Source organism: Nilaparvata lugens, chromosome X, assembly GCF_014356525.2.
Source record: "Nilaparvata lugens isolate BPH chromosome X, ASM1435652v1, whole genome shotgun sequence".
Lineage (NCBI taxonomy): Eukaryota > Metazoa > Arthropoda > Insecta > Hemiptera > Delphacidae > Nilaparvata > Nilaparvata lugens.
Window position 1 is genome coordinate 6,739,313 of NC_052518.1, and position 27,062 is coordinate 6,766,374.

Consider the following 27,062-nt stretch of genomic DNA (forward strand, 5'->3'; position numbering starts at 1 on the left):
TTGGAATTATTATGAACAAAAATCTTGACTGGTCTGATCAAATTAATAAGACTTGTAAATTTATATTCTCTGCCATGCATCATTGAAGAAGATGCAAGATATTCTTCCTAGAAAATTAGATTGTTACTAGTCAAATCGCTCATATTCCCACATCTTATGTATTGTAATTCTGTGCTCAATGATATGCAAGTAACCTTAAACGATAAACTTCAGCGATGTCAAAACTATTGCCTCAGGTTTGTTTACTCTCTCCAACGCCATGAACGAATCACTCAAGCCCATATTGATAGTTCAACTTTAAAGTTACCTGATCAGAGAATGCTTCGTATAATCAAGCTTGTTAGGGACATTTTAAAATATGGTGAACCAATCTATTTCAAAAACGTTTTTAAATTTGTATCTGAAGGTAGGAGAATTGATGCTTCCCACACTAGAACAGGTGAAAATACTCTAAGAATTCCAAATCATCGAACAACTATTAATACAAATTCCTTCCTTGTTAGCGGTTGTCGTGCATGGAATGCACTCCCAAATCAAATTAGGTCCATAGAGAGTCGAGCGGGCTTCACCCGTATATTGAGACATTATCTTTTAGAAAAAATGGCTGAAACTGTCCAACCCTAAAGCAGCATGACATTCAATTAAACCTTCCTTAATCCCTATCCTTATCCTTTATAATAATTATTTTCCTCCACTCCCAAGTAAAAATGATGGGGTTTTTCTTTTTATTTCATTCATGTAATTTAGCATAAAAAATGTGTATAAGTTTAGCATAAGATTGTTTCTTATTCAAACTCTTCCTCGAGTGGATCTTAGCAACCTCATTCTATATCCCTTACCCTCTCTTCTGTATTATAATTTCCCCTTCATAATTCCTAATTAGAATTATTATTATTTCTTCATGAACTTTCATAATCATATTATCTTGCTATTTACATAAACTAATCTCTTTTGTAGAATAATTCCCTTTGTTATTACATTGTTTTTGGATTAAATCAACAAATCTCTTTTCTAATAATAACTTTCACTCCCTCTTTATTCCAATTATTATATGATATCGATTTTCTAATTATTGGGAATTAACTTTTCCTTTATTTTATCCTTATTATTATTTACTTTTCTCTGTTAATTGATTTAACTCTGAATGATTCATCGTTTCTATGATTTGGTTTTTACTTATTGATATTTTTAGTCTTAATTTTTTTTTCGCTTAGACATAATATTTTGTTTGAATTTTTAACTTTTTTACGGTTAAGAGCTGAAGGGGAGGGCATCCTTGATACCCTCTCTGAGAATGGACTTCTTAAGGTCCAAACTTCACCGTTTCATGTGAAAACATTACAGTAGTACCTTAACTTTTGCATTTTTCATCACTTTTCTTGCTCAATATTATTGTAGAACTCATTAGTTTAATATGATTCACCATGTCATTTTACCGCTACTGGTATTTATTTTTAACGCTAGAACGTAAGTTGAATTATGTTTTGTTAAACACATGAATAAAGGAAACTGAATCTCTCTCTGACACTCCTATATGTTCGCAATATTTGATGGTTATTATTAAACTACTCTCAGTATCTCTCCACAACCTTTATACTTGAATATAGTTAACTTTCGAATTGGAGTTCATTGATTGAAGTGATTACTTCAAAATAGTTCAAGTTATAAATAAAAAAGATTATATTATTTAATACAATGTGATATACATCCTATCGCTTCGATGTCTAGACACTGGAAATCGCTGGGAAGACTGGAAAAGGCCATGATTACAATGATTGACAACAAATGATCCAAATTAGTGGTATTCAAACTATAATATTGGAGAGTACTCACGAATCAAAACATGCAATTATTGATTGATTAAACTGCTACCTAGTTCCTGTTATATCCTTGAATTGATAATGAGTAATCCATCTTCTATCTATACAAACTTCATGAACGATTATATTGGTGTTCAAAAACACTCTTTATTATTTATTACTCTATGTACTAAATATTTCTCAATGTATTATTTAATGGAAAAATTACTCGATATACTACACTAATGCCCGGTTTCTCAGTCGTTCCATGAACTGTTTATCCATTCAATTACTTTATTGAATCGATAAACATGAGAAATGCATTTCTAGAACGCTCCATAAACTTATTGGATCCATAAATCTCTCGATAACTATGGTGCCAAAATCCAGCCGATAAACTATAGTGCCAAAATCCAGCCTATAAATATATTTACGGAATGGATAAATGTGTCAAATTTTCGGAATGGAATGGAATAAATCAAACTTTTGGTTGCAATCGAGAAATTAAGTTACACAAATTAAATTAAAATTAGTGTAGGTCACCATATTTTTCAAAATAAAACAGAATCAAAGTTGCACTATACTTAGCTAGCCCTTATGTGGTGTCGTCGTCAGTCATCTTGTTTTGGAGACATCAGCCAAAAGATGTCAGTACCATAGGAAATAAGCAGCATGGAATAAACAACCAAGATTTGGTTGGTTACCATGGTTACCATAACATCAAGGCCCGGTTGCACAAAAGCCGGTTAGATTTTAACCGTGATTAATTTCAGGAGAACCAATCAGAGAATGCCTTTTTCATAAGAAGGCTTCTCTGATAGGTTCTCTTGGGGTTAAATCACGATTAAAATTTAACCGGCTTTTATGCAACCGGCACCAAATTTGCTTATGAAAGTGGCCGGTTTGAGATCATGCCATGTTGCCAGATTCATTGAACAGATGAATCGTTCCATAGCTATGGATTCTACAAGGTGCGGCAGAAAGGATGAACGGTTTTCAAAAAAGTAATATGTCGTTTCATAAAAAAAACATTTATTTACAGAACAATATTCACATTATTTTACAATTTTAGAAAATTAATGTTTGAAAACAATATCTGACAGGTGACGGCCGTTTTCAGCAATGCACTTTACAAGCCGCTCTCGGAAGTTGGATTGTACTCTTTCTAACATTGCCCTGCCAATTTGTTCGACTTCCTCACGAATTGCTCCCTTTAGTTCTTGAAGTGTACGTGGTTTATGCTGGTAAACACGTGACTTCAGGAAACCAGTAGTCGCACATGGACAGGTCTGGAGAACGAGGAGGCCAATCAATGTCACCAAACCGAGAAATGATGCGACCACGAAAAACAGCCCGAATTGCTTCCATTGAATTTCTTGCTGTGTGAGCTGTCGCCCCGTCCTGCTGAAACCATACTTGCCGGATAGGAATACGTTTCCTTCTTAATTTAGGAAGGAAGAATTCAGTGAACATCTGTCTATAACGTTCTGAGGTTACAGTTACAGTGGTCCCGTTGTCGTCTTCAAAAAAGTATGGACCAATAACAAATATACTGCTCACAGCACACCAAACTGTCACCTTGGGACTGTGTAATGGTCTCTCATGCATTAATTTTGGATTTTCATCTGACCAATAACGATAGTTCTGCTGATTAACGGTACCATTCAAATGAAAATGTGCTTCATCTGTCGTAAACAAAATTATGTTTTCATTTTGGTCAAATATGGCCTCCATTTCTCGAGCAAAATTCAGCCGCTTTACATAATCGCCAGGATTCAATTGTTGAACAATGGCCATTTTGTAGGGATGAAATCCTAGATCTTTATGTAAAATACCCCTTACTGACCGATCACTGATGTTCAGTTCAGAAGAATGTCTCCTAGCAGATCGATTAGGACTACGGAGTATGGCTTGCCGAACTCTTTCCACATTTTGTGGAGTGCGTACAGTGCGATGAGCCCCTGGTGGTCGTTTATTCATTACTGTTCCTACTGAACGAAATGATTTTACCCAACGTAAAATGGTGTTACGAGTGGGTACATTTTCATTTCTCGCAAGATTGAAATGACGACGAAACTCGCGCTGAACTGTAATGATACTCTCATTATTACGCACAAAACTGTCGTAAGTAAACACACGATGTTGCACATTCCACGAATCCATGATGCCGATTAAACAATGACTAGAAAAAATGGTATGATCTACCGAACACATGTTCACTTCAGCTGGCCCAATCCGACTACCCAAATCAGAATACTATCTGTTCTAAAAACATCTACCCTTCCTGCCGCACCTAGTATAAATATGTTTAAGAAACCAATAAAAATTTATTGAATACATAAAGTTATTGAATCAATTGCTATAGCGTTGTTTATTGAATGACTGAGAAACCGGACATAAGGCTTTTCAGTTCTTGATAGGTTAATATTTGTTTTTCTAGTTGGCTCAACTACTGCCTATGGAGGAAAACTTCCTTCTTTTGTTCAGATTCGACAATCCATTGGAATCGAGTGTTGAGTTCATGAAGGTAAGTGTTTTTATATCAAAATTATATTGTTAGATGATTGTGAATGAGAACGAACTGATATTGTCAGCAACTAATTTATTAGAACGAATACTTAACACACACCCCCCTGTGGGCACCCCTGTATTAAGTGTACTTTGGCATTTTTAGTCTCTTCCAATGACAGTAGAGCGTAACCTTCATTGGTTAATATTGAATAAAAAAGACTGAGAAATTGTCAAACTATCTCTGATAAACTGTTTATCAGAGATTGACAATGGTGTAATAACCGAAACCGGTCTTTCTAATTATCAATAAATCAGTGATTTTTTGACAATTTCTCAGTCTTTTTCATTCAATATGAATAATTACCACAATATCAACTTCTCAACTGCACAAAAAGTTAATTGGTTAACCAATCGTAGGGCTTCATTCAAACTTTTTTTTACTATATACTAAGACAGACAGACAGACAAATGTTTCTTTATTTCAAAAAATCATTTAACAAAATAAAACATGCTGTGCTCATTCATTGTGATACAAAAATAACTTAATAACTAATTCTACTGCTCAATGTTAAACTTTCAATTTACAAGAGACTGGTAATGTTGTATCAATCGAAACTAGTGTATCTCAAATTGTTTTCTTAATTATTAGTAGTTTTGCCAATATCAAGTAGTTTTCATTCAATATGGAATGTGTAAATTCTATATTAAAAATACAAAATCATTGAGGAAAGTCAAATCAGGCGATCCTAAAAAAATCGACATTTTCCTATAGTGAAGCTCACGTTATAATGACAGTGCTTGATTAGCAATGGTATTGCTATCCTTGTCTATCATTCAACAAAACTGATAGCGCTATATCTTTCTCGTTTCTCGCTTCGCTCTGTTGCCAGATCGTGTTTTAACAATGTAGGATTAATAATTAATTAACAAAATATCTCATCTTAGTTATGAAAATTTATTGAGAAATATAATTTCTTGCTCAATAATATATAAATTATTTTAAACGAGAATGAACCGTTAATTACATCAATAAACTTGTATCACCTACCGTCTATAGAAGACAGGACAGGAGAGGATCGGCAACATGTTTTTCTCCTATTTCTCTCTATTGACATTATAACGTGGACCTCACTATAGAACAAGTTTTTCAACAAATAATTTGAACATTTCTGCACATCGTAAGTTCAGCAGCTTGGGGTTGTGAAGCAATAATTATTCAAAACTCAATCATGCTGATTGGGAATCAATTCAAGTCAGAAAGGGTGACTGTTTCCAATTTGCAGAGTTTATTAGAAGGTGGTGTTTTCCTAAGCACTCTCTGCAACTCGCACCCGAACTAATTAAACTAGCTTGTTCAATTTCAAACTCGCCACTCCACCAGTGCAATTATTATTCGAGTGGGAAATGTTGAACAAGAAAAATTAGTTTATAAACCCAATTAATGAAGAGTAATTAATTTTCCTTGTTGAGAATTTCCGTCTATCACTCTCTCATTGAAACGCGATAGCAACTTCTCACTCGCTCCCATTGATGATTTTTTAATCTTAGTGGTAATTATTCAGAACAAAGTCACTGTCATTATTTCCATCTATTAGGGGCTTTCTCCAAGCAATTTTGAGAAGAATTTAATCAAGAAATATATTTATCTTGACTTTACTTTATCTATCAACAAATTTTCATGATTTGAGTTAGGATGAAAATATATTTTTTTACAGATCTGGAGAGAATACGACACTGACGGTAGTGGCTACATAGAGGCCGATGAACTCAAGGTAAACGCAATTTTCTAATTACATCAATATAATTTTGTCAAGATAAAGCATGTACCTTTTTAACAATAAATCATCTAACATTGCGAATGATGGATTCTAAATAGCATGATAGTAATAACATAGCTGATCCAGTGCAACATTTCATTTTATTATATTTTTTGACCGAGCGAAGTGAGGTCTAAGATTCAAGTCGACGGTTTGGAATTTCTCTTAATGTTTGAATGTTTGTATGTTTATATGTTGCGCATTTACGGCGAAACGCGGTAATAGATTTTCATGAGATTTGACAGTTAGTTATGTTCCTTTTTTAATTGCGCGTCGACGTATATACAAGGTTTTTGGAAATTTTGCATTTCAAGGATAATATAAAAGGAAAAATACGACACTGAATAGTGGGTTGTGTTTTTTCTGGCTCTAAATTTTGTGAAATTACGCAGAAATTTTTCAGTTAATGGTAATTTTCGTTTAATATCTTTTTTTTATTATATTTTTTAACCGTCAAAATTTAAAATTCTTAGTTTTTATTGTTTTTGAGTAAAAATAAACTGAATTTTAGAAATGTGAAATCATAACCCTATTTCGGACTTTTAAAATGTTATCTAAATTTGGGAGGAAAATAGTACAAGGAGTATCCTTAGTTTTTTACTCCCAGACAGTGCTTCTTTGTAAAAACTATAAATAAATAAAATAAATAAAAAGGGGCCTCCTTCATACGCCAATATTAGAGTAAAAATCAGACTATAGAATTTTTCATCATAAATCAGCTGACAAGTGATTACACAGATGTGTGGAGAAGCCAGTCTATTGCTGTATTTCCATAAGGTCTATAGTTTCAATCAGGTACTTGTGGATGAGAATACTGCGTGAGGTCTACTGTTCACAGAACTACTAGTATAAATTCTACAGAACTTGTATTATCTTGTAGTTAATTTTAACAAATGCAATTAATTGAGTGAATCTTTCAACAGCTTTCATAAAAATATGAAGTAGTACACTACCCGGTATGCTTATCTTACTGTATAACATTGCATTTCCATAGCATGTTACAAATAATACTAGCTGGCAGGCTCATTTTGCTCGCCTTATCCGTCTAGCCAGATCCCTGGCTGAATCATTAGAGATGAGGCTCGCTTTGCTCGCCTGCACTCTTCTAGTTGAGCTTGCTTCACTCCATCAGTTATTAATCTTTGAATAGTGATTCCAGTTATAGCTTAGAAATCACCTTTTGATTATAGCTCAGAGCTGTACTGCTTATAACAAGCGGGGTTTTATCTTGTTAGCTATTGAATGTTCCTGGGTTTGAAATCAACAATAAGACAGGCGCGCGATCATCTTGCGAACCTCTTGCGTTCCGTTCATGATCGGCGCGTGAATCTTGAGGTGTGAAAATGCCGTATGTAGTACGTTGGATTTAATTTGAAACAAAGACTGAAAATTTTGAAAGTGAATTCCTGCCAATGGCCGGTCATGAGCCAATCGTAGACTAGTGACGTCCGCTATCGGCTGTGGGTGTGGTTAAGCTCTCGGCCAATCACAGGTCACCAGCCCAGTTCAGAATCTTGTTCACAGAGCTCAGCACTGAACGGGTCAATTGTTTATAATTGAAAGATAAATTAATGCATTAATAGATTGATTCAAAATTTAATTGAAAGAACATTATATTACGGTGATAGCTTGTAATTACGATGATAACTGATATATACTCTGGTCTGCAAGTGAAGGTTTGACGTCTAGAGGGGGGATCGGACTCCTCCAGTTTGACGTTTTAAATGTTATATTTCAAATAGCTTTGGAATTACGCCATAGATACCCCCAAAATCGGCATTTCTGTCTAATTTTTCGAGAACATAGAGAGATTTTTCGCTCATCAGAGAGCAATTTTTCGCTTTTCGCAGTTAATGAGTGGGTGAGTTTGTGTGTCATTTCGTTTTATAGATACTTATGACACTGTGATCTGTGTTCTTTCTAAATTATTCGAAATCTTATTTTTACAGAATTTCCTCAGAGATCTGCTGAAAGAAGCTAAGAGAATCAATGATGTAACCGAGGATAAGCTCATCGAGTACACTGATACTATGGTGAGAAAACTCTTACCTTCAATTTTCACACAACTTCAATGATAAAATCAATTAGTCTCATGATTTCTAATAGTTGTTTACAAGTAAACTGAATTTCATTATTAACTATCACTGACTCCAGTGTTCATTACTCCATTGCTTATCAAATACTGTGTTTCAATTCAATTGAATTGAACTCAATGAAAGTATCTGCTCGGATTTAACCTTAAAACTTTTTGTGTTCTAAAGGTTGAAGATGGCTTTAATAAAGCATGGCTATAAATAAAAATTATAAATCCAAGTACCCTTTTAAAATTGTTCAATCACGTCTTGATAATGACATTATATAGCCGAAAAATGTCGTGATTGAGCAATTTTGAAAGGGTACTTGAATTTCTAATTTTTATTTATATTCAAGAGTAGCCCTTAAGAAGAAAAGACAATCTCATGACTACTACATCTAATGACGTATCTCCCTCCAGCACTATTTGACTTTTCTTTGTCTTATCCAAAAACATTTCAGTATATTCAATTGAACTTTTCCTATTTTCAGCTTCAGGTTTTTGATTCTAACAAAGACGGACGTCTACAGCTGTCTGAAATGGCCAAGTAAGTTCAATTTATCATTATTTCTCTTAATTATTTCCTACGATGGTAGTAACTGGGGTACGAAGTCATATATAAATCAGTGAGTGATTTACTCTTTTTCAATATAACTTATTTCTCTGATAGCTTTCTGCTTTGCTATTACCCTCTTATTTTCTATGAATATTCAAATATTTTATGAAATTATCATTCTATATCTGGTTGATTTTGTATATCAGGTACTAGAAATATACCTATGAATGCTAATGAAATCCTTCCAATACACTATTATTTCTTGTATAAATTGCCAAAAAGTGCAACTCACTTTCTTTCTCACATAGTTCTTGAGTTAACAAAGTTTCTTCAAGAATACAGAACAAATTTAAAGAAACTAATGGAACTTGGAACATACTACAGTAGGACACTCTGTACTTTATCTCTGTCTCTAAAATAATTAGTTTACCAACCTCTAATTAGTATTTACTTTTCTGCAATTGAGGAGCGAATATTATACTGTTATTGTACATCATGGAGGTAAGATGCTAATGAGTAAGTACTTTTGAGTATCCATTTTTTTAAGAAGCTGTCAACTTCGTAGTTTCTTGGAACAATAATTTCTACGACTGTTAAGCTTCTATAACGCAATAAGAAATTTTCCATTTGTAATCACTTGGTGCTATTCTTCCAATAACTTTAACCCGACTTGTACTTGAACACAATTCTCTCAAATTGTGTTGAATTTTAATATTCTATGACTATTGCATCTCTCTCGCCAATACTCCAAGTTGCACTCTCATAATATAATCTATAATTATTATTTAACAAAAATCCTAAATAAATGCTGCAAATCACCCCGAAGACTTCTGCTACTGCAGACATTGACAACAGGGTTAACAGCTAGATGGAAATTCGATGAGAACTACTATCCAAAAAAAATTTTTGGATCTAGTACTTAATTTGTGGTGGGAAAGTGGTAAACTGTAGTCCCTATTCGAATTCGTATCTACGGTATCTACGAGGGTCATTTTTCAACCTCCAATTGGCCATGCATGAAAGATGTATGGATATGAAATAATAATTTTAACACTAAAAGCTACACATATCCTACTCTTATGAATATTCTTCATCATAATCGCCGTGAAGATTGAGGCGTCTGTCATACCAGTAGACCACAGCCTACCAATTTCATTTATTGCCAATTAGAATATTCAAAACATATTACCAAAATCCTGTTCATAAAATGTGCCGCCAAATGAGTTTAATTGGGCTATGACGTTGGTTTGGAGCTCCACTCTGCTTCCCTACAACATCTCTGATATGATAAATACAGCTGACTCAGTTACCATAGTTTGTTATTTCTTGTCAAATCTCATTTTATCATGTTCCATAACTAGAGTTCAATTCTGTCAATTAAATTGAAATAGTAAAGACAGATATTTGGATCAAAATATAGGCTTTAATTGACAGAATTGAACTCTATAGTGAGGTCCACGTTATAATGACAGTATTTGATCAACTTTGATTTTGCTATCCTTGTCTATCATTCGACAAAGCCCGTGGTAATATCCTTTTCTAGGTCCACAACGATGATAATTATGTTTTTGACAATGTAGAAATATAATTAATTGATGCAGAGAATCGGCATCGCAATTCTTCTATCTTTATCCACTGCCATTATAACGTGGATCACACTATAGTGATGGAACATGATAAAATGAGATTTAACAAGAAATAACAAACTATGGTAATTAAGTCAGCTGTATTTATCAATCAATCTCTCAATGACTTTCAAACTTACTGTTTTGATAGTCAAATTCATTTAACTTTGATTTGGAAGCGTTGCCTCCAAGACATGTATTGATTTCGGGAAGAAGGTAGGAGTAACTAGTCAAGTCAGGTTTGAGTATAGAGGCCAACTGTAGTTTGAGTATGAATATAATACTAGTTTGAGTATGAGTATAGTGGCCAAGTCAGGTTTGTATGGAGGGTAGTCGGAAATATCTCATTTGTTTTGCTGAAGAAGCCGTTTCGTGAGGAAGACACACTGTTCAATTCTGTGAACTTCGCCCGTCTACCGCATGTCTTTAATTTAGCAACATGTGATAATATGAGGTTCAAAAAAGGCCCCATATTATTCATTCAGGTTCGAATTGATGACACTGAATGTCTTGGAAGACCTCAATAAACCTTTTTCATTACGAGGTCAATAAAAAAGATGTATATAGGCCGAATTAATTCAGAACTCATCTTATATGGTTCATATAGCGATCATAACGTTATAGTTGTAAGAAAATGCTTTCTGAAGCTGTTTATATTACCATTATTCATTCAGTCAACGTTGAATTTAATGTATATTAATGAATCATAGACATTTAATATGTTCAGATGTATAGTATTCTTCACTAGTTACTTACCTGTTTATCAAGGTAAACCTCAACACTGCTTCCCTAGAACATTTCTCAATGACTTTAAAACTTACTGCTTTCTGAGTCAAATTCATATAAGTTTGATTTCTCCTTTGTGGCTCTTCCACATATTCTTGACCTTTTCCTATTTCTCCTTCTCCTCCATCTCCCTCTTTTCCTGTTTCTCCTCGTCCTCCTCCTCCATAGTTCTCTACTCTATTCTCCCCGATTAACCGAATCTATTATATTTTTCCATCAACTGAGTTTCCAATATCTTTCTCATGAAATCCGACATCATTACATCTTTATAACATCCTTATTTTCTTAATTCTTGCATCCTCCTTCTCGATTCTACACTATTCATATTCAAATCTTAGTTTTATTTGAAACTAATCAAATTTCCGTATAAGCTTCTCTTTTTCCTCTCTCATGATATCATTGAAAAAAAAAACTAATGTATATTATAGACTATTATTAAGCTTTGATCTTAAAATGATCTTGCTCATTCTCGGCTTCTCATTCTACTTTTTCACGTAGCAAATTTGTTTTCTCTTGCATTACCTACTTCTAAGTAATTTACAATTCACTGTACTCATTTATCTATTACAGGTACCTGAATCTTTGTATTAAAATTTCTTTGAACTTATTCTTCAATCTTGTAAATATTTCAGTAATGATGCTATCTAGTAGCCTATTGTGATACACTGTTTTTTGATTTCATTGACCCAGACTTTTACCAGTAAAGGAAAACTTTCTATGCCGACAAGTTTTCAAGGTAGGTACTTCTTTCATCTCTCCATATACTTTTTACAGTATTCCCTGTAATTTCTATAATATTCACATAAATACTCACACGTACTGTATATTCCGTTCTCAGAGCACACAACTTTCGTAGTTGGTAGAGGAAAATAATCTTTATCGAAATTAATATTGAATTGGGCAGAAGCAGTTAGCCATTTTTTATTGATGACCAATAAGATCAATGTAAAACAGTTGAATCATACAACTTTTTGAAACACATTATGGTGACAGTTTACATAGGATTTTCTTGAAAAAGTTTTTTGGATAACTATATTTTTAATGTAGCATTTATATTAACTTAGTAGCAGCCAAAAAAACTATAAAAAAACTTCATTTTTGTCCAAGTTGTTAAAGTAGTGAAAATAAATTTCCCTGATCAATTGAATTTTCTTTTCAATGACACATAAATCGTGAATTTTTCCCATAAATAACGGCGTTATGTGTCTTGAAAGATTTATATATTGATCTTATGGAACATAAAACAATATGGCTGATTGCTACCCCACACTAATTCATTTCATTTGAAATAAATTATGAAAATAATAATTAAATTAAAATCCAACTGTTGAAAAAATATTTGCTTTCTATTTTACCAATACACAGGGTGTATTTGAATAATTACCTATTATAGAATTGTACAGTGAGTTAAAGAAAATTGATTAAAAAAATAATTTAAATAATTGTACGAGCACAGTCTTTTCATTTCTGGTGTTAAGTTTTTGAAAGTGATCATAGCCTTGATACTGAGTTGGAACTGTACAGAAGTTGTTAATGCCATAAAATGAAATGAATTTCAAGATGATTCAATAATTTCCAACTCATTTTATATAAGTGATAGAAAAATATCTTCAGCTCTGTCTTGAATTCCACATGAATTTTAAGTTCTTGTTTATAGTGTGAGTTTTTACAGAAAGAAGAATCATATTATTCACGTCCATCTACATATTTTTGTGTAAATTTTCTCTTATTCACAAGCTCAAGATTTAATTTCTCACTCTCTAATGTTATAATATTTTGATTTTTGAGATAATTATGATAAATTGACTCAAGGCGTCATTTTAACTAACAAATTATAATTTTAATAATTTCAACTAACTTACTATAAAAAATTAATCTATGCATTGCCTACTCAATTTTTTGCGATTATTATATCTCTCATTTTTTATATGTATTTTGTACAATCAATTACAGGACGGAATCGAAGTGAGTAGGTCTGAAGATGTATAATGAAATCTTTGAAAAGATGTTACGCTGTGCTTTTTAAAAAATTTCTTAAAATATATAAAACATAATATGCAGTAATTCTGGAGTGTTACAAAGTTTGCAATATAACTAATATAGTGTTCATGTTTGAGAATTCCATCTAAATCCTTTTGTCAAATAGCCCTTTTTTAAATTGAAATATCTGGATAAGTCACTTGCTATAAATTGTGTAGAGCTCTACAATTTACGTTTTAAGACAACAATACATGATCAAGAAATCTGAAAGCAACGTAAAATTAATATACTTTTCCTAAAGATAAATCAACTGCCTCTAAATTTACAAGTGGCTTTCAGAGTAGAGATAGAGCTCATTCGAATTCGTAAGTAACTATTTTACATCATAGATTCATTTTTTTCTATTGTTGACGATTTTTTGAGCTGTTTGAAAACAGTTTTTATTTAAATATAAATATTTGGGCCACTCATGTACCTATCTTCTCATTTACAGGTAGGGGTAAAATTGCAGGAAGAGGGGGGTAGAAGGGGCGCACTCATGAATTCACTCATTTTTAGAGGGGTAGAATTTGGGGGGTGGAGATGGAAAATGATCTGGACACCCTAATCTGATCCGATGTAGTGTTGGTGAAGGGAGAAGTAATAAAGGTCAATGACCTCTCCCCTCTGTGTAAACTGGGTCAAGATCAACCTGGGAACGTGGGTCAGCTGATAGCTGTCACCCGTATGTCAAGTTGAACAAAGGAAGCTCACCTCTTCTCCAAAGGAAGCTCAGCAGTTCTGATTCATAGTACAGTACTATCAATGGTTCTACCACCCTATTCCCTCTATATCATTATTTATTTGTCGTGAGTAATATAGGATATACCTTTATATTATTTAATAATGATCTCCCATCATCAAAACTGCTAGCAAACATAATTTACAATAGTAAAGTGCTAGTAAAACATAATAAAAAGTGACCAAGTTCACTTGGGCAGAACTACTTGTAGAAATGTTCTTTTATAGGTTATATAGGGCTTTTATTAGGTCGAACTGGTGTGATTTTGTGTTTATATAGTCGTTGAATTATGACAAAAGGATCCAAAATGCATCGGTGTAAATAAAATAATACGCTAGTGCTGTTTCTCAATCCAAATCCGTTTACGATCACTATAAAAATTGAAAAAAAAAATTAAAAAAATATATATATCAGAGGAAAATGATCAAATCTAGATGTTCATTTACAGCTGCATAATAATCTTGTAACTGAGACTAGGTCAAAACACTTTTCAGGCTTTTCAGACCCACAGATGTTAAGATACTGACTTGAGCATTTTTTCATGAAGAGTTTACTGTCTGTACGGTACTGTCTGTCACAAAACCCCAATTTGGGGTATGCCGTGTGACTTGGTCACTTTTTGCAGTACACCAACGATATAGCCTAAATACGTTCAGTACTGTAATTATTTTACGTTTGTATAATTCTGTGGCTAAAAGAGAGCGTAGAAGATACGAAGATATAAACCTCTAATCAGGGGGGGAGCATGCTTAGGAAATATCCCAAGACTCTAAGCGAAGCAATGCAGTTGCCTATTATTATTTACTACTTAACCATTTAATACTTCAAATAACATCACCAAAGAAATATTGAACCAGTTCTCCAGAATTGTCAATTGAAGGTGTTATTTTGTTTTAATTTATTGCATTTATGAAAAAACGAAGAATAATTTATTTTCCCTTTTTGTGTAATTGAGAAGTTTATATTGTGGTTATTATTCATATTAAATAAAAATACTAATATAAGAAGTTGTCTAAAACCACAGATTTATTGATACTTAGAAAGGCCGGTTTCGGTTGTTACACCATTGTCCACTGTACGAATAATTTATTTTCGTTGTTAAATATTCAATGCTGTATGTTTTTTTTTGTTTTTCGTGATAAAATCAATACCATAACCATAACCCTATACAATAGACCATATATAATAATAATATAATACAATAACCATAGCCTATAGACAAATTAGGTTATTTTGTAATGTAGACCTACATAAGATCCATAGATGCATTTTTGTCATATATCCTTATCACGTGGTGTGTATCACCATTAAAGAACTCAAATATATTCGTTGATTTGTTGATAGATTGATTGAGAAATTGTAAATTTGAACTAATAAGTCAACAAAACTCATGCACAACGTATTGTGATATAATATACTATTGTATAAATAACAAAGAATTGAAAAATTCAAAATAAAAATTAGTGGCCCGAACAGAATTCTTTGTAACACTCTATCAGCTCATATTTTTTGTAATTTGAATTTAGAACTTGTCAATAGAATCTGTAAATGCGTAGCCTAGTAAAAATATAATTCATGCTGCTCTGTAGATTCGCTGTGTTAATAAAAAAATACATGTGCGCTATACTGTTTTACAGTATTGTAGTTAACGCTTGCTCAAAGATGGTAATATAGCAACTAATTTCAAGGCCATAGAGGTTACCTTAAAATCTTAACCAAATCTAATACTGCCGAATTTCATCCCAACGACCTCAGTTTCAATGCAATGTACTTCAAAATAATTTTTTATGAGTGGAATTTCATTTTGTGAAAGCTTCCACATGTTTAGTCGAGTTCAAATTGTGTATAACTTTTTGAGAAAGCTCACTTAAGTTTTTCATATAAAGTTTATCCTCAACAAAAATGTGCTCGTATATTCACTTACATGCTATCCACTGCTTTACGCTATATGATTGCCACGAGACACATGTTATTATTTTCTTTTATTATCTTGAATATGAGTATATAACTTTAACCCATCAGGAATTCACATGTTATCATCAGTTCAGCAGAAATGAAGATCCATCTAAGATATTAGTCAATTTCCAATACAAATGTTCAAGTTTTTATATGTTTTTGCTTTTAGTTTCGATGTTATTTTATTGAGTGTTAGTTCATTAATGTCTGTAGTTTGTTGTTGAATTTAAATTTATATTGGTTATTATAATAGTATTCGGAACTATCAAATTTATATTGGTTAAAACTATATAGTTCTGTACTCGATTGTCGCTCAAAAATGTTAGTGTTATTTTATAACTTAAGATAATAAAAGCTAATTAATAAGAATGAAATGGATATAAGTTTCAACAACAGGAAAACATATTAGAGGAATCTTTAAATTACCAGTATGTACTATAAATTATTGAGATTTTTGTAGGATAATAATTTATCAATTGAACTTTTACTCAACCTGGATCATAACACTACACAACACATTCCTCCCTACTCTTATATGTTTTTAAATAATTTTTATTGTTAACAAATGTCATTCATTGCTGATATTTATTATTCAGCAAAGTATACTTGTGTTAGTTTATTACATGGTGCTTTTCTATATAAATTGTTCAACAATCAGATTATTTGAGCTCCCTACATCAATTTTCATGATGATCTGTTTAAATTTCATCCAGTATCTTATAGAAACTGTTTGATTATGCTTGACTCTGGACTTTAGTAGAATGTCTTTTAGACCTCTTGAGAAAACTGTAGACAAATTTCTTCAGAGTATAGGAAGACTATTCTATGGCCTTGATTCGCTCTTAGAATGTACTGTATATAGTGTACATTGATTATCTGACATAGATATTCCGCTTCTGCTATCAATTTGGCTTGAAATTATAATATCTCGGCAGTCTTTTGAGAATTCTTTAGTCACGTGATATCTCTTTTATTAATTAGTCTTCAAAACTCCTCCGTAGATGAATTTGTGGCCGAAATTCAATAATAATTGAGGAGGTACCGTAGCAGCCGTAGGATTAATCCACTAAGTTTTCCGATTTATCTCTTTGTTAGCGAACTGCTCTGAAACTTTTTAATGATGTCGCTTGGAGAGCGCCAATTACTGAGCACGATCAATGAATGGATTTCACTCAAGTGCGGATTGGTATGCTTCTCCGACAAACGAGTGCTGTCATTATTTTTCTAAAATTTTCTAAATTATTACTGTGAGGTCAGTGGGTCCTCGGATTACTTTTCTACCAATAATATTCGTCAAGTTGTAGAATGGTGTTGAATGGAATTTTATTGTTAGTGACAAGAGAAATATTTTTAAATACAACAAAAATCAATCAAAAAATAAAGACCAGTATTTTTAAAAAATCAATAACTTACTCAGTGGAAGCAAATTTAGAACTATTCACAATTTGATTATTTTACTATTCACGCTTCTAATTAAATGATTTAGTATCATATGTAGATTCACATTTCAATTCTTGAGAATTCCATGAGATTAAGAGTAGGAATTATTAAAAACTTATACAACACAGACCAGTGAAGAGAATTCATCCAAAACCTTTTCAAACTTTTTTAACGTTTTTGAGCTCCACGGTAAGTTCAAACTGAGTAACACTTTGAAATTTTAAGCTGAATTTTATGCTTGCAAAAACAATAAATAATAAACTTTTGTTCAAATACGTTCAATTCAGACATATCGTATTTAATAAACTATTCAAGTCGAAATATTCTATATGAACATGTTATTACAAATATTAAAAATAAAATAGAATTATATAAGGTAGTCAGAACAGGTTATTGTACGCTGTACTATTGTACTTGTTGGTTTGAAAATATATATGCTACAAACAGGAGAAAATAATAATTATTCATCAAGATACAGAGAATGACATGTTATTTTTGTAGTTCACGATGTATTATTTTTCATCAATTCTTTATGAGATCTCTTTCATCTCTAGCATATGAATATATAATACAAATATACGTACCCTATCGTGTAAACATTGATTTCATTAGATTCATCATCATAGAAGAATATGTTCGTCACTGTGAAACTCCTAAGACAAACATTTATATTCGACATAGTTCAACTTCTATAGTTCTAACAACTATAGTTCGAATAGGTACATTTCACAATATTGCATCCTTTATTCTCAAATCTTAAAAAATGTATAAATCACAGAATTACAGATATATTAATTTCTGTCTTTTTATCACTCGTTTACGCGATTAATTACTCTTTTAATCACTCTTTTACACTTCAATACTAAGACCAATGGTGTGAATATATAATCACTAAGATGTTATTTTTTTCAAATTTGTGCTTCATACATTATTATTTTATGTACAGGGTGCCACAAAGTTGACAAAAGATGACATCGAGAGAGTTTTCTCACTTTATGACAGGGTAAGGATTTTGACTAACCAAATCTATTAATGAAGTAATTATTGAATAATTCATGATAGATTAGCAGAAAACATTACATACAGAGAGGAATGAGACAATAGAAATAGGGTTTACTTTACAATCCAGAGCCGATATTACACACTATTGAATGATTTATTGAATTCCTTTATTGAAACATGGATTCATACCGGATGGACATAGGACGGCATCATGCGAATTACATAAATTACAATTTAGATGAATCATTATAAAATAAATTTTAATAATATAGCGCACATCTCTAAACTTTTATTAGTGTAGTGCAACTTACTGTGTATGACAATAGAATACTGTCAGACAATACTGTGTGCATGTGCAGACAATAGAATAGCTTCTTCTGTCGAAATCTAATCCAATAATACCACAATGTGAAAGGGTTTAAGAAACTTTCATTATAGAAATTGTGATAATAGTCTATATAGGAACAGCACAGTTGATATACAGTAAACATTTTCCAATACATGTTTGGTTCTCAGATTAATGAGGAATCGCATGTGCTCAAATGCTAATGAATAAATAATTATCTTTATCATCCGCCTCATTACCAACGCACAAGCCTAGAGCTCATGTGGGCATCACCCTCAACAAAATAAAATTATTATTAAACAAAAAATCAAATTTGAATGCTGTAAACCACCCCCGAAACATCTGCTACTGCAGATATTGAAACCCCTGCAATTAGGAGGTACCGGGTTCGATTCCCGGGCTGGCGAATAATTATTGTATAGTAGCTCTCATCAAATGTTTTTCTAGCTGTTCACCCTGTTGTCAATATTTGCAGTAGAAGAAGACTTAATGAATATGTTTTTCAAATCAACGTTTTGAATTATTGGTGACAGAAAGAAAGTCTACCTTTATTGAATAATAAAGAATAAATTCTATTCATTGTGTTGGAGCACAGTAGTCTTTAAATTTCATTCTCCATTGATGATGATGATTATGATGAAAAATATCTTTTACAGGATAATAATGGTACGATTGAAAATGAGGAGCTGAGAGGTTTCTTGAAGGATCTGCTTGAGCTGGTCAAGAAGGTTCGTATTTTTTCACTTGGTTTGATTATAGTTCTAATTAATTAAATTTTATTATTGTACAAATTTAGATTGTAGCAAGCACTGGAAAACTTATCGTGAATATGAGCTTTCTAGAATTTTTCTTTGAGTACTTCATTGCCATATGGGATATACGAAATGCAAAATGGAAAATAAACCAAAAATATGCAATGAATTAGTTTCTGGAGTGGTGGCTAGAATAACAAGTCTAGAGCTCCAGCCGTTATTTTTAGAGACAAGATTGAGTCTCTAAAGAATGAAACGAAAATATTCAAGTTTATAATAAAATATATAAAGTTTTTTGAGTTCAAATACTAGAGTTCAACTGAAGCACCAGCCGTTATTTTTAGAGACAAGATTGAGTCTCTAAAGAATTAAACAAAAATATTCAAGTTTATAATAAAATATATAAAGTTTTTTTTAATTCAAATACTAGAGTTCAACTGAAACATAATACTGTATACCCACCCACACACTTCAAGGAAATGAATATGAATGGAATCAGTGAATCAGTGAATCAGTAGATGTTCAGGTGTCATGACCTGAGAAATTTAAAGAATTCAACTATTCTATTTGATAAAATTATTAGAATTATTGATGGTGTTGTGAAATCCCTCCATAATAAGAAAACAAGGATATTGTCAAATTTCACTAAAAAATTTAATTAAAAACTTTAAAACAGTACCATATGGTTTCACGTTCATCAATGCATCATCAGCTGTACTGTACTGTTTGTACTGTCATGCGCTGATGATGCGTTGATAAACGTGAAACCATGGTACTGTTTTAAAGTTTTTGATACATTTTTTAGTGAAATTTGACAATATCCTTGTTTTCTTATTCTGTTATTTGACTACAAAGTTGTTTAAAAATGTATATGTTGATTTGATTCAGTGAAGCTAATTTGAGTTGATGTTTTCAAATGTAGGACTACGATGCTCAGGACCTACAAGAGTTTGAAGAGACCATTCTTCGAGGAGTCGACTACAATCAGAGTGGCAAAGTGAACAAGAAAGAGCTGACTATGATACTCCTCGCTCTGGCCAAGCACAACCAGGACGAGGAACCATCTACATCGTCGTAAACAAAAAACACCCGAGTCAGCTGTTTTCGAAACAACTGAAAACGCTGATAAAACTGAACAGCTGATTGTAAGCGGCTTGAGCGATAATTTCGATTGGAGGAAAAAATACTACATAATGGGAGCGGGTAGGTATTGATCATAATAGAGTTAACATCAAGAAGCATTGTGGCAACATGTGAAAGGTCTATTAGAACTGATTGAGTCGAATGGTAAGAATTTAGCGAAAAGCTTTGAATATCATGAAGTAAACTGAAGGACTAGGATTTATATTATTATTAAATACTTTATAATTGATTAATTGGTCCGCTATGTCTTTCAGGACTATTCCATCCATCTTCTACTCTATTCATTAACTATTTTCACCCATTTATTTTTCACTTTTTTATCATATCTATTTAGAATTGATGAGCATTATAAGAATCATCAAATTGCTCAAATATTTTTTCACAATATAGTAGCAAATCTCATAGAATGTTGTAACTGGCATTAGTGAAGATCTCTTACAAATGTATTCTTCTATATTCCATTCCTCTAATCCGTCATTTCGAAATTAAGAGATCGAAGGATTCGATTCATACTTTACTCTTTTCACTATCCACACTTCATTCTTCATTCATGAATCATCTTTGATCATTTTGTAAACTAATTTTCCTTGGATTTTTGATAATTAACAAGGAACAACAATTTCTTTGTAACAATTGATGAAGGAGCTTGTTAGCATTATTTCAGAGAACACAGTATCACTTCTCATTGTTCAATGAGGCCCTGCAATAGTACAAACGTTTTTGTAAAAAGATATCCATGAGGTGTTGGGATTACAGATGTTTTAAGGGCACATAATCCCACCCTTTCAACTGGATCGCCTTAAGAATGTATACTAACCACTTGAATAAAACTTAAACAAGTTTGTATGTTTCAATGTGTAGTATAATATTTCCAGATAGATGTTCAACCTTACTCTCTTATGTAGCTAAGATATTTTCATGTGTGTTGTTATGCTAAATTGCTCAGTGTGTGCTAAAAATGCTGCTTTTAATAATTTATTCACAACAATAACAGTTATTGGTGTTAATATTATTGGTGACGTATAATAATTGTAATATAATTCCATTACGATTGATGTGCTTATGATGGATGTTATGCATGTATTAAAAAATATTTATCGATGTTATTTTTTAAGTAAACAATCCAATCAAATAGACCCACTGTCATAAGATTAGGAAACATCTATTTATGTGAATTTGAAAGCGATGTTAAGATTATATAGCTTACGGTTTGATTAAAAATAAATGTATTCAATCTGTTTTGGTTATGAATCATATCTTTATTTTTATAAATAATAACAGGATTATTGGTTTCAAGAGCTAGGTTGTCAAGTCTGAAGAAAGTGTTTGAGTAGAAAAACGAAGATGGAAAATTTCAAGTTATCTTTGACTGGAATTATAAAAAATATACATAATTTTATTCAGAGAAAAATTTAATGTAATTTGTTGCAGAGAAGGCGAAGTATCTAATTATTATATTATTACCAACTATGACAGAATTCAGTTCAGTCTATTTCATTGATGGAGCTCAGAGCTCTAATATGTCTTGATATTATTACACGCTTAATACACGGGCGTATCGTTAATCTCATAATTGATTTTACAAGCATTAAAAATCAAATTAATTCAGATAGGTAGGGCTATGATTGGATAATGTATGATGTAAATATTGTGTCCCTCTTCTATAACTAGTCCCGATATTCGCCAGTAAGCCCAGACGAATGCCATATACTCACAACACATTATTGCTGTTACATAGAAAAACCACCAGAATTAAGAGAACCGGTATATTGCTGTCTCCCATGCTCTCCTTAGGCTGCTAAATGTTTCCATCTTTGTCAGAGCACGCAGAACACCACAGACCCGACTATTTGAAATCATTAAAACATATAAATATTATAAACATTAGAAGACTTGTTGGATTTTTAAAATTTTATCAGCTTGTTTAAAATTTATGAGTAACTATGAATAATATAATACTAAACATAAACATTTATTGTAGCCTAGCTATATTTTTAAAGCTCTCTGTAGCTGTTGAAATTTATCTATTCAAGTGAGTTGATGCGAATTAATGTCAATGTAATTTTAAACTAATGCATAAAAGGAATATAAATAATACAATCTGGGTATTCAAACTTTTTAACCCAAGAATTCGAGTGATATTACTTGTAAAAATGTAACTCTTTTTTATAGTTTTTATAATAAGTACCTACTTTTAGTAAATGATTAGATTAATTGCATTTGCAATACCTTTTAGTATGAATATTTGAACTGATAATTTTTGGAGTTTTGTTCCACTATTCTATCCAGCATTGAGTGATTTGCTATTCATTCAAGTTTTTATTCATTTGAAAATACCCGAGGTTGATAATATTATGCTCATCTAGAACGTTAATTGAACGTAAAGGGTAATTTGAAGAGGGCAGTTCAACTTATAATTCAAATATTGATATTGTTTCTGAGGATTCTAATAGAATAAGTTATAATAAGAATAATATCATCTATATAAACAATAAATGAATTTTCAAAATGGATAAATAACTTATCATTATATACGAAGTGTGCATCAAGAAAATTAGATTTTTTGAAGCTATTCAATTTAACTGAAATATTTCATTGAACTTGATTGAGAATATTGATATTCACAAAATTTTAAAAAGTACTGAAAGAGTGGATGCAATCCACAGTGATTGTCAGCTTATACTACCTAATTTTTGTCAAATAAGAAGAATTTTTATATCAAATACGAAATAAATCTAAAGCTTTCAACAACATGATCACAATACTGTATGTATGAGCGAGGGCAAAGAGCTCAATGAATTTTATTTTATTTGTAGTTTGTAAAGTTGAAAAATATTATCTGGTCCATCAGCTTTATTCTTAATTATTGTTAACATGAATCTCAAAAATATTTTTCCGTACAAATTATGTTAAATAAATTGTCTATTCATGTACGCACAATATTTGAGCTTATTGAATATTTATTCACACTAAATTAAGAATGAATAAGTTTAGTAATGTTTCTTGTACTTTCTTCTTTGATGGAAGATCGAAGGTGGATTCAATAGTGATATAAACTTATTCCCTGTTTCGATTCTAATACACATCAGGTATGTATCAGCTGGTGAATAAGGTGGATAAATATTTACTAGTCTCATTACCAAAAAAATGGTTTCTCATAATCAAATACATGTTCTTACACGTAACCCGATAGCTTTTGCTTTGAATCACACTTCCAAAATTTTCCAACTTCATAACTGTACATATGTACAGGTCACCAGTATATAACTGATCATCAGTTAATGACCTTCTTCACATCAAGTTAATTGAGTAATTGACCTATATTTTAAATGCACAATTGCACTTTTTCCATTCATTAGGTAACTTCAAGACGAAAATTTGAATAGTAAAAAATATAAAAACCATATTTATGTATCATTGTTACCAGCTGAAGAGTTCCCAATAGTAATCAACAAAGTGAATAATCGATCTTGAATCGACTTCGACCTTACATCGAAGCAGAAGGAACCTTGTTTCTATTACTAGTAATTCTCCAAGCGTTTATCCAGTTATTTAGAAATGTAAGAGGCAAGGCATGATGTAAGAATGCCGTAATATAAGCATAGAAGAAAAATCAATAAGATAGATCTGATGTTAATCAATAGGCTACAACAACTACATATTATAAGTTTTTCATCCATTTTTAGGTCTCATTGTACTCATAGGAAGTCAATTTGATATGACAAATGATAATAGGTTTTGGTTAATGATATCTTTATGATCAGTGTTCTCAATAATTATTGATGATTGAATTGAATTTGTTGATCAGATCAAATCTAGTTTTATTCAATGATATCACTTACATGACAAATTCCATTACACAAATGATATTACAGATCATTGAATACAATTCTGTTTGCTTAAGAAAAATCTTGTCTGCAAACAGGAGTGAAATAACAATAATTTGTTGATTTATTCCTCTCTATTATCAGTTTTAAATATTTTTACATACAAAAGTTATAGCCTACAATCCTGAAAATTATACTCATGATCTGACCTTTGAGATTGCACTCAGTCGTAAGTGATTCCAATATTAAGACAATGAGAATTTATATGGTCCACAGATCAAAGATTTCATTGTTTACAAAAATATTTATTGATAGCCTATATTTTTTATGAAACATCAGTTGAATTGATAGCAAAAATGAAATGAACTTTTTACAAACAATTTTTTTTCATTGTTATAGATTTTTTACAACTCAGCCCGTAAAAATTGCATACAGCTTTTAAAATCAATGTGATTGCTTAAAAAAATATTTTGGAAATCTGATAACTCAAAAATAATACGTAGAATGTTGAAATGTTAATTAGTGTTACAGGTTATACTGTAGGAAGTTTTCAAGTTGTTGATGAGAATTGTTGTAATCAGATTTAAAGGCTAATGAATACATTTCTAAAGTTGAGATTTGCTCATATGGACACTTTTACTGATTTACATACGTGTTCCTACCACAGGAGAGTAAGTTATATTTTATATAAAAAACTCTAGATGACATACCATAGTTATAAAGAATAAATCATCTACATGAGACTTCTCATATCAAAATTAAGTTCATTGAATTTGAGTGACTGTAGTTTTCTTATGGCATTGCAATTCAAATTTTCACATTTATAAAGATATCAGCACTTGCCCAACATAAAATTATATTTTATCTCCAGTTGGACACTGGGAAGAATAGTTGGAGGTGGTTGTTTTAGAAAACAATTAATTGAACTTGAATATTTAATTATTAATAAACTCAAATAATTATCCATTCAACACTGCATGAGTATCAATGATTTTTGTAACAGAGCATGCAAATATGTTTTCTCTGATAAATACCGTACTGACATTGTGTGGAATAATTCATTTCAAAATCAAATAAAAGTTGAAAGTGAATTTCAATAATACAATAGCCTACAGTATTATTTTTCCATCATTCACAAACACATAAAACTAATTAACTTTTTTTTCTAAGATAATGAATTTGCACCCAAGTTCGATGAATAATCACACTTTAAAAGTTCTACTCACTAGCGTTTTATGCACGAGTTTAAGATAAAGAAGTTGACAAGAATTGATTGATAATAATCAAAGTATTTTATGTAGAATTCGAATGAACGAAAAAAGTGTTTGAGAGAAGCTACTTCTCGATCTTATCTTATAGAAAATATAGTATCCATAAGAGAATTGCAAGAATTGAAATAAAATTCAAGAAAATTCTGAATTTTCATTTTCATTAAAGCATTATTTAGAGTACCGTAAGATAGTTTTTGATGGTGGAATGTAATGTAATTGGAGGCTGTCATATTCACTTTGATGTAAATTACCAACATAACATTCAAAATAAAATTCAAACTGTACTGGAAAATGTAGGTTTTGTATTAATATAAAAGAGTATTATCATATTTGAATCAGATCTGTAATTAGTTTCATAGATTGTCTCATTTTACAAGTTGATGTTTCTTGATTGGTGTTTCTCAGCATAAAAGTCTTGATATTTTGATCCAATGCATTTAATAAAATAAGAATATTGTGTAATTAACCTGCTTTAGTAGCTCCCAATGTTGAGAATGAACCAGTAACAGTGCAATCTATGATGTTGACTTGCCGTGAAATAGAATGTTTGTGAAATAAGTTTATAATGTATGGTACCGTGATTATTTAAATTTGAAAAATATCAAAATGTGATATGCTTTAATTGTTGGATGTTCAAGCTTTTAGATATATATATCTAGTGTTTATAAATCATAAATACATACAAAAATATAAATGTATAATTTGAAAAAGGAAATATACGTATACCAGTAACATGTGATTATTTCATAGATTATTATAATGCTTAATCTCATACATATTTATCACCAACCATCACTGATGAATGGTCAAAGAGAAGTTTGAAAATTGGGTTGGTCAATTTTACCAAGTCCATAATGAGAAAAATACGTATCAAAATTACCTCTTGTGTAGTGTAAACTGTAATATTTACTATAACAGTATAAATATGGATAATTGTTTGAATTTTTCATGAACATTATATTATCATACCAATCATGGAAGAATAAACAAAAATAAATATTTTATTTTGTTTTACTTGAGCAGCCAATCACATAGCCAGTTACCTTCACGCATGGTTGAGGGCAGATAAGAGTCCTGATCACTCCAAAGGGCTACGTGGCACTTCTTACAGTGGCGTTTTCAACGAACACATCAAGCGTGGCGCTTCCTACGAACCAAACTTCAATTGTGGACTTCTCTACGAAGAACTGCTACCTGTACTGAACTTATTATCTGTTACGGTTACAAGACTATTATTTGGCTGTGATAGTTATAGCATTTTAAAATGCTATTATTTGTCTAATATTGTATATGTGTAGATGTAATTTTTCTGCTACTATTATGCATCTAAGGGTGGGAGTAAGAGAGACGGTTCGGAAGTCCATGATTATATTTAGAACATCCTGATCACTTCAAA

At 31.5% G+C, this 27,062-nt stretch overlaps 1 protein-coding gene across 2 annotated transcripts in view; it reads left to right on the forward strand.

The window, feature by feature from the left end:
* LOC111051137 (calbindin-32) overlaps positions 1–26,405 on the forward strand; it is a 105,384-nt gene extending 78,979 nt beyond the window's left edge. The window contains exons 5-13 of one of the 2 annotated variants that reach the window (XM_022337564.2): positions 4,240–4,326; positions 6,026–6,082; positions 8,077–8,160; positions 8,693–8,748; positions 11,859–11,904; positions 13,122–13,133; positions 18,272–18,328; positions 19,330–19,401; positions 20,348–26,405. In XM_022337564.2, coding sequence (XP_022193256.2) covers positions 4,240–4,326; positions 6,026–6,082; positions 8,077–8,160; positions 8,693–8,748; positions 11,859–11,904; positions 13,122–13,133; positions 18,272–18,328; positions 19,330–19,401; positions 20,348–20,503 — 627 coding nt within the window. In that variant the 3' untranslated portion in view covers positions 20,504–26,405. The remainder of the gene's footprint in view (positions 1–4,239; positions 4,327–6,025; positions 6,083–8,076; positions 8,161–8,692; positions 8,749–11,858; positions 11,905–13,121; positions 13,134–18,271; positions 18,329–19,329; positions 19,402–20,347) is intronic. The other variant, XM_022337565.2, reaches the window with a different exon arrangement.
* The last annotated feature ends 657 nt before the right edge of the window (positions 26,406–27,062 follow it).